The sequence below is a fragment of the Salvia hispanica genome, chromosome 3, assembly GCF_023119035.1.
Source record: "Salvia hispanica cultivar TCC Black 2014 chromosome 3, UniMelb_Shisp_WGS_1.0, whole genome shotgun sequence".
Classification (NCBI taxonomy): Eukaryota; Viridiplantae; Streptophyta; class Magnoliopsida; order Lamiales; family Lamiaceae; genus Salvia; species Salvia hispanica.
In genome coordinates this window covers 29,890,074-29,899,846 of record NC_062967.1, presented here as the reverse complement: position 1 = coordinate 29,899,846, position 9,773 = coordinate 29,890,074, and the positions used below count along the sequence as shown (strand labels likewise).

Here is a 9,773-nt window from a genome sequence, read left to right as displayed (position 1 = left end):
ACACATTATTTTTCTCTCCATTGCCAATTTCATTTCTCCTAACATTAGTAATTATGCTAAAACACAAGACTTTTTTTGTCTTATTTATAACAAGAGATTTTTCCATAAATACATGGTTTTTGTTTCAGAAATAAAAGGGTCAACTTAATCTTATCTTTGTAACCTAATTGGATAATTGTATTTATGTTTCATTTTCATAATCCAGAATAGCATAGTTTTGGACTTTTGGGTGAGTACATGCAAATGCCTTAATTTTATTTTTAGAATTTCCACAAAATTAAGCAGCGCAAAAATTCATAAACAATTATTTCCATAAATTGAATGATTTTATCAATGCTTTAATGTTACGTCTTAAGATGCCCCCATCGTAAGTATACTAGTATGCATTTGTCCTTAAATATTGTTTAAATTGAGCAACCTACACACCCTATTTACAATTATAAGAGGAAAATTATACTATCACAAGTTTCTTTATTTATATTATTTTTAAAAATATGTAAGTAATTTTATTCTTGAAAATATCCATGTTAATTAAAAGATTCACAATAAAAATTTAGATAGAATAATTATTCATAGTATTCTAATGGAATAGATTTTTTATTCATTTATTAGAATTGCCACAATGATATAAACATAAATAAATTGTTCCTTTTTCTACAAAGTAAAATTGGGCAAAATACTCTTTTAATTCAAATTTCTCTCGTATTATGCCATATATATTTAAAACTACTGAAATACTATATTTTTTTTAATTTCTAACTTTTAATTTTGCAAGTATTTTAGTACATATTGGTAGAAATTTCAGAAGAGAACAAATTTTTTTGCAAAATAATAAAACATTTCATTGAAACTTCTTTAATATATTTCTTTGTAATAATATCTTTTTCCTTCATAAATATTATTCTAGATATTTCTTTATTTTATATAGTGTATATCATTGATATGATTTCAAAATGAAAATAATATATAATTAAGAAACTATTATGGTTAAATGATATTATGTGATGTATGACATTGCTATAATTTATTATTAAAAATATAATATGGGTCAGATGATGAGAGATTGTTTGAATCAGTAACATACAATTCAATCTTCTAATGTAAATCTTCTAATGTATAGCTTGTGCTGCACAAATTGTTAAGATTATGAAAAGTTGAAATTATCTGATAAATCACTATGATTTCAACATTTCACTGAAATATTGTAGCATAATTTCATAATTATTTTTGTATTGCGTTAAATAATATAGGGATGATTCGATGATAGCAACATATGACATAACATGTGACATATTATTTAATTGTATGACTACCAGATAAATTGATATAGTAAATTATATAATAAATCCCTATTATTTTTAAATCATATTATCGAATTATTTTGTGATTAGCATAATAGAGGTAATTCGATTATTGAAGATTGTCACACTCAGCGGCCCCATATGCTCGTGATACATTCTTCAAGTGTAATTAATTATGTATTCAAAATATACAGTACTAGATGATTAAATCTTCTTTCATGTAATTTTGACAATAGTACCAAATGATAATATATTGACATTTCTTTGCATATTTCTCCATGTAATTTTGAAATCATAGCTTCAAATTATATCCAAATCACACATATTAAATTAGTTGAAGAAAGTGAAATAAAATACAATGTACATACGTGATCAAAATTAAAAAGAAAATACTCCGTATATAATAAAATTTTGGAATAAAAAAATAATTTAAATAAATTTATGAAAATAAGTTTATAAGAATTATTATTTTATAACTAAAAATGATAAGTATTGAAGGAAAATGGATATATTGGAGTAATATACTATAACATTAATCTTCAAATAATATTATGATATACTATATTATTATATTATTTTAAAATTAAATTTTATTTAATCATTATTAATTTGATTATCAATATTTCCACTGTTTTTTTTTTCTTTTAACTCATTTTCATATTTTTGTTAAAATTATAAAAACATGACGTAGAATATTTGTTTAAATTCTGAAAATTAAATATTTTTATTAAAAATCTAAGCATTTTCTTTTTAATGTTTGGTTTATGTATTATAGTCCATTCCTTAATTAGTTGACATGGGGTTATAATGTATAATTAAAATAAGTAACTACCTTAGTCATTGCAAATAATAGAAAATGACAAATATACACCAACTTTGTATATATAATTTTTGTTAATTTATCACTACTCTTCTTAAAATTGGATTATTAGTATTTATTGTTCGAATAAAAATAGAAAGGAGTTATATGCATGTAAAAAACACAAACTTTCGACATTATTAATAGAGTTTTTCCGACGTGGCAAAAATGACTACCATTAATACGACACCCTTTATAAAAGGATAAGCTAATTCAACTTTAAATACAAAAAATTCCGAGATTTTACATTCTTTCACTTTGAGAAAGTTAATTTCGTCAGGGAAAAAATATGATATTTGAAGTTCGTATATTTAGATTTAAAAAATGGTAAGTAAATGTTCTTATATAATAAAATGACACTTACGCCCTCGTCATGGCCGTCGCAAAGAGCTGAGTCCTTTGCACCTCATAATAATATGCTTTTTTGCAAGGGCATCCCCGTAATAATGTAATATTGTATTTCCACAACCCAAGACAAATAATACTAATACTATCATCAAACACATATTATTTTCACCACTATCACTTTTATAAATCAATTCTTGTTTTCCAACAAGAATTGCTGATACATGTTCGATGGTGAGGTTTGGTGGCGGAGAGGCCGCCGGAATGCTCAAATCAGGCATGTTTGGTGGCCAAAGGTTTTATACATTAAATAATGGATTGATATTGGCCGGAGAATTTTTTTTGCCCTAACTTGTGACAAATTCATGTGTTTGTTTCAATGTGGATTGTAATCCTAAGGATTATAATCTTCTGCGGTTGATACTTAATTTTTTTGATCTAATGAAATGTCTTGATCGACGTTATATTGGAAAGGTTGTCAACACAAATTTTATAATTTGAAGGAAGGAGTTGATGTCATATAATAACCATATATACCTCAAAATATATTAGTTATCGTTTTTTGTCAAAAATAACGTCGTTTTGTTGTCATTGTTGGAATCTATGCCCGATTAATGAACTTTGACCAATTATAATTTTAACGAGACATTTAATTTTGTAAAATTAAATGATATAGCGTCGATCTACGTTCGGAGTAGATGACCGTGGTATATTCATTTTCTCAAATCCGATTCCCGGTGAGTGAGAAATAAGGGATTAAAGTTGTGCAAAATTGCAAACTTAATGAGCTATGAAAGAAGCTTAGGAAATAATTAAGAGAGTTAATTATCCCACATTGGAAGTTACAACCTTATTAAACTAGGAGTATTTAATAAGAAGGATTATTACATGGAATAATTATAGTGGACTAAGATGGGTTGTAGAGCCCACACGCGCGCGCCGCCGCCGCCCGCCCCGCCTCGAGCCCGTGCCCTTGGATCTTGGCAATTGGTCTTTGTGCTGTTCTTTGGATCTACAGCCCACACGCGCGCCGCCGCGCGCCCCGCCTCGAGCCCGTGCCCTTGGATCTTGGCAATTGGTCTTTGGGCTATTCTTTGGGCCTGGTCGTGGGCTTGGTGCTTGGGCCTAGTTGTGGGCTTGGCCCAAGGCTAGTGGGTCTAGTACTCTTTAGACCACCACCGTTTCCACGTCAGGGGGCCAAGCGGGATGCCACCTCGTCAGTATGACGCGGTAAGCCAACGTGGCTGACACGTGATAGTCCACGTCATGAACGAATCTAGAAGCTTCTAGATCAGACTCTCAGCTCTGTAACGTTTTGTAACGTTTCGTACCGACGACCGTTACGGTCTAGCATTGATGACAGCCATTATGGCCGTTGACCCCCTGCAGTGGACCGAGCCTATAAATAGGCTAGCCATTCTAACATTCTACACACCAGAAACTAGAATTCACATAGCATTTGCATCATACGCTCTCTCCTCCCTCTGTATTGTTCTTCTGTCGAAGCTCTGCCCTCTCCTCCATCCAGTTCGCCGGAGCTCTGTTGATTCCGGTGTTGCTTCATCAGAGACGCTAGCCGTTTTATCTTTGGGGACGAAACGTCAATCCGAAGAGCACTACCGGGGCATATCTCGTCTTGCGGAAAGAGGCCTCCTCGACTCGGCTAAATTCCTTTTCAGTTTATTTGTTTCGAATCTTCCTTTGTAATTTCGATTCAGTTAGTTCTTTGTATTCCTTCTTTTGGGTTGTATTACGCCCGACTTATATCTTGTAAAATCAGAAACCAATAGTCATATCATATTTGATATTGCCATATTAATTTCAATTTGACCAAAACAACTGTGAAAAATCAAAAAAGTTATGATTTTATATATCAATTTTAAAAGTTATGGAACTATAAGTTAACCAAAAATTATTACAATTTGTCCTATCATATTTGATATTGCAATATTAATTTCAATTTATCCAAAACAATTGAGAAAAATCGAAAAAGTTATGATTTTATATATCAATTTTAAAAGTTATGAAACTATAAGTTAACCAAAAATTATTACAATCATCCCTTCTTTATATTAGGCCTTTAATTTTTATAGAGAGATCAATGTCGTGCAACTCTTACAAAATCGACGCTTTTACAAATTGTGTAAGAATACATCATGTTCACTTTTCACATGTATATCATGGTATGAAGTAATACCTAAATGTATTTTTTTTAATATATGGTACACGAAATCTTGTTCACCACATTTTTGGGTGCTACATACAGAGTATCTATCAATGCCAACCAAATGTCGACATTGCTTAAAAAGGATAAAAAAAAGTTAACCGACAGACAAGTATTTGTAGTTTGAATAGAATTAGGTAATGAGTGAATGCAATTAGCTACTAGCTAGTGAGCGGCGGCCTCCGAAAAATAAGCCAATAAGCCAACAAGCGGCGACACGATATAAGTGGTGGGTTCCGATTTGGAGGAGTAGGCACGAGCATCGGCAAAGGAGTCGTCTATCTCCGGGCCTCCGACTACCGCCCCTGTGTGCTCGTTAGGGTTGGATGCTGTGCTAGCGAAATACGGCGTCCCTTCCTTGCATGCTATGTGGTCGGGGTGTTGTGCCAACGATGGTATTGACGAACCCCGGTGGTGTATCCTCCTTGGAAACTTATCACCGTACCCCACCATGTAAGACATGTTCAATGGATTGCTTCCTAGTATATAATCCACCTACACAATCCAGTTCAATTAATCAATTATTCTATTAATTTTTTTAAGGTATGTAATGTACCTGATTTTTTGTAAAATTCAAGAGTTGGGTTTGATTGATGGTTTTATCGTTGCACTGAATCACATGTGTAGAATTCTTCAAGTAATTAGTGTAGGCTAATACAAGAAATGAGATGGAGGTGACTTGCTGCAAATCGCACCTTCCTCCTTTCATCAAAAGCCCACCTGCGATACATTTATGCAGAATTAATACGTATTTGTTAGGATAAAAGTCATTTAAACTATGAATCTTGATCTTGTCAAGGATTAATTTTATAACGTTTAAAACAAATTATTAGATTATCAAGTGTTAAACAAATACATCTAAAATAATACACGTATGTCCCACCACATTAAAGCTCATGACAAATTTCTCAACCTGACAATCCAGAAAAATTAAAACTTTGTAACGTTGACCATAATTCAACCACATTCGTTGTTTAGACAACCCAAATTATTATGAATATTGTTGTACTAGAGTGTTAAATTAGAGGACATTATTACCAGGAGTGAATTGGACTGTTTTAGTGGGAGATTCGGGCATAAGAGAACACATAAATGAGTCTGCATAGGAGAGGAAAGGTGTTGTAGAAGCTTCGGTGCTGTTATTAAGCACCCACTGCATCATGGTAGACAGATACAATTAATGATTATGTAATTAGATTTTGCGATGAAAAATTAAATCTAGGAATAATCACATAAACTTACATTGGAGACAAGAACACTGATTCCAGCATGTTTAGAATCCCAACCGAATTCGAAATTGGCTCCTTCGATCTGGGCTTTGAAGGTTATGATGTTTTCCTTCACATAATTCCAGTAATACACCTTATTGGTGGCCTTGTATAGCCATGCTGCGCCCCACAACAATTCATCCTGCAAGTTTTTATTTATTTATTGGGTTTATTTTGATTTAGTAATTGAATTTACTTCATACTCACTTCATAGCCACTGTAATCACAATAAAAAGGACATGCTCCTTCACCAATACTGTCATTGTAAGTCCCTCTATACTTGTCAGCAAACTTAAATACCTAATGGAGTAAGAGTAACAAAAAATTTAGAAGAAAATCCAAAAACAAATTAAAGATGCAAAACATTAATATAGTAGGAGTACCTTAACAGCCCTTTTCAAAAGCCGAATACCATAGGCCTCATGTCCGAAAGCCCTAAACGCCAAAGACGCTGCAGCCAGCGCTGCGGCGGTCTCTGCGGCCACTTCGGATCCTGGCTTGTCGGGAGTGACCGCATAAACTGTTCTGGGAGTGTCCATGTCTTCCGGCCTTTGCCAGCAGTTGTGATCGGCGTTGGGGTCTCCCACCTGAGCGTAAATGATGTCGGGGGCGGCCGCCGTGGATTTCATGAAGTAGTCCGTGGCCCACCGCACCCCCTCCAGTGCATGTGGCAGCTCCGGGCCCATGGAATTGCCGTGTTCGATCACTCCCCAAGCCATCATCGTTATCGTGAACGCCATCGGGAAGTTGTACTTAACGTTGTCGCCCGCGTCGTAGTATCCACCGCTTAGGTCAACCTGAAAATTATTAATTTTGTCATGTAAAAAACTACCCCTCTGTTCTATAGTAATAGAGTCATTTTGTCATTTTGTCAACCTGAAAATTATTAATTTTGTCATGTAAAAAACTACCCCTCCGTTCTATAGTAATAGAGTCATTTTGTCATTTTAGTTCGTTTCATAGTAATAGAGTCATTTCCACTTTTAGTAAAAGTGAACACATTTTTCCACACCTACTTTACTCTCTCTTACTTTTTTCTTAATTCATCTCTCTGTCTTTATCGTTTTCCACTTTATTCTCCCTTTACTTAATTCACCTAACACAATTTTTTCTTAATCTCCGTACCAAAAAGAAACAATGGTAAAATGACACTTACACCCTTGTCGCGCCCGTCGCAAAGAGCCGAGTCCTTTCTCCATGTCACACGCTGCGTAGGCGGAAGCTTTCCCGACCTTTGCCCCTCATAATATAATATGCTTTTTGCAAGGGCATCCCCATAATCATGTAATATTGCATTTCCACCACCCAACATCACTAATACTAATACTATCACCAAACACATTATTTTTCTCACCATTATCACTTTTATAAATCAATTCTTTTTTTCTGACAAGAATTGCAGGTACATATAATGGGTGTTTGGGTTTGGGATAAGAGAATGTCGTCAACTGTTGTTTTGCTATTTTGATTTGAATTAAATCCAAAATACTGCCTTAAGTAGACCTCACACATAAATTGTATAGAGTCAATCCATACAAATTCAGAAAATATTAGTATATGGAATTCTGCTTAATTTTCTGATGATTTTATGTAAATCATATTGACTTAATGACCTTTTGTGACTTACTTAAATTAGAACATGACAGTTTCATTGGATTAAAATGGCGCATTTGGATATTGTTACTAAACAGTCAAAATGTGGTCAATTCAGTAAAATCAAATTACCTAAATAAAAACAATAGTCAATTTTCATCAAAAATAAGATTGTTAAAATTATTATTATTATTATTATTATTGAAATTTTGCGTGGGCAATTATGTGACTGCATAGCTTTAATTATTGTTATCAAATAGGAGGATCTAAAGTGAATAAAGAAAATGGATAAATAAGATGTCAGTTGACGAATATTAAAAATTTTTGAAAAAATGAATATTTCTTTGTGTCATTTACCGTGTCATAAAAACGAATCTATTATATTAATAAACATTGCCGATTATAAAATAAGCACCATTTTATGTAGCAGTAAATGAGTATAATAAGTGATCGAATTAAAACCATTTTTAAATAAAAAAATAAGGTTATATTAATTTTTATATATTTTTATTTTACGATTATTATTTTGACATTTGGAAATTAATCATTTTAATACTTAAATGGTTATTTTAATTAATATAATTCAAGGAACTCTTTAATTTATGGGAAATATTTCCCTTAATTTAAGCAACTTGATTTTAAATTTTAACTATGTATTAAAATTATACATGGTGTTCGGTTTGCAATATTGTATCCAGGATTAAATTTGTAATGTGTTTGGTTCATGAGATTCAACTAGGCCTGCTTATTCGGCCGGTTCCGGTTCTAACCGGACCGGTTGACCGGTTAACCGGTTTTAAATTTTCATAAATTCAAGAACCGGAACCGGAACCGGAACCGAACTGATCGGTTCCGATTTGGAACCGGCCGGTTAAGAACCGGTCGATTCCGGTTCCGAACCGGAACCGATGTGTAATTTTAATCCGAATTTATTTATAATTTTAAATAGTTCAATACTAAAAAAATAATAATCCAACATCTAGAATTATAACAAATAATACCTAAAAATTAAAATAAATACACAAAATACAAACCAACAATAGAATAATATTCATATATGGATAAGAGTGATGCCAAGTGTAGTAGGTCGGGTCGGACTAGTTTATGTTAGCAATTTTTTGCTAATATAAAAATAGGAGTTCTAAACTTTAGTAATTTTTTAAAAAAAAATGAGTTTTAAAATTGAATTTCATTTTCCCTTTTTTGGCTAAACATAGTATTCATTGGAATTTCCAATACTAATTTATATTGTTGTGACTATTTGGTTTATACCGGAACACTTAATAAATTATTCACAAATATGTTAAAATCGTATGTTAAATGAATTGTTAATAAATTTGTAAGAAATATATCATATGAAATGATATTGTTTTGTATAAGTTCTTTTGAAAACTAAAAACAAACTTATGATGTTCTACTCATTGTAGTTAGTTCATAAAAAATGGATTAGGGAAATAATTATAGATTCAAAGTATCACAGATTAAACATTTAAATCTAAAAATCACTCAATGTTTCAAACTATTTTACTTTAATTCAAAATTAATTCAATAAATTAGATTTTTTAGTATATTAAATTATAAAAAAATAAAATTGAATTATAATCCGGTTCCCGGTTCGGAACCGGTCGGTTCCGGTTCGGAACCGGAACCGGTGTTATTTAAAAAGTTGGAACCGGTACCGGAACCGAAACCGGATTTTCCGATTCCGGTTCCTCAATTAACCGGTCGGTTCCGGTTTCGGTTCCGGTTCCGATTAACCGAGAACCGGAGAACCGTTTAAGCACCCCTAGATTCAACCCCACAAGGCCACAACTCAATCAAGATGGATAATCATGAGATAATTAGTCATAGCTAATCCCCTATGACTCAAATAATCTCACAACTCAGTCCTAAATTGTACTATCTTGTATTATTTTATCTTGAAAACTGCACACCAGTATAATGATATACTCCTTGCAAAGCTATTGGACACACATTATGAGGATACATATCATCATTCATTTGAATATCAACCTTGACGTTATATATAATAATATCATTAATTAGCAATAATATCGTAATGCTCATAACCAATAAAACCATAATTATATAATTTTCAATTATAAATTTTTATGAAAAATAATCTCATTTGAATTTCATAATATATGACGATGAAGACATATTATTGGTGAGAAGGCCCATAT

General features: G+C 32.3%; 1 protein-coding gene across 1 annotated transcript; it reads right to left on the bottom strand.

Annotated features, from left to right (window-relative positions):
- Positions 1-4,894: 4,894 nt before the first annotated feature.
- On the bottom strand, positions 4,895-7,309 carry LOC125209819 (endoglucanase 8-like). The gene is made up of 7 exons (XM_048109399.1): positions 7,154-7,309; positions 6,381-6,794; positions 6,205-6,297; positions 5,972-6,139; positions 5,768-5,882; positions 5,286-5,449; positions 4,895-5,224 (listed from the first exon to the last, which is right to left on the bottom strand). Exons 1-7 carry the CDS (start codon positions 7,307-7,309, stop codon positions 4,895-4,897), a joined length of 1,440 nt encoding a protein of 479 aa, XP_047965356.1.
- Between the last annotated feature and the right edge of the window lie 2,464 nt (positions 7,310-9,773).

Bases quoted from the DNA above. Each gene is read 5' to 3' on its own strand.
- LOC125209819 (XM_048109399.1), bottom strand. From the start codon at position 7,309: ATGTTGGGTGGTGGAAATGCAATATTACATGATTATGGGGATGCCCTT. The intron at 6,795-7,153 runs GTAAGTGTCATT...AATAATTTTCAG, and splicing joins GCGACGGGCGCGACAAGGGT to GTTGACCTAAGCGGTGGATA. The intron at 5,883-5,971 runs GTAAGTTTATGT...ACCATGATGCAG, and splicing joins TCAGTGTTCTTGTCTCCAAT to TGGGTGCTTAATAACAGCAC.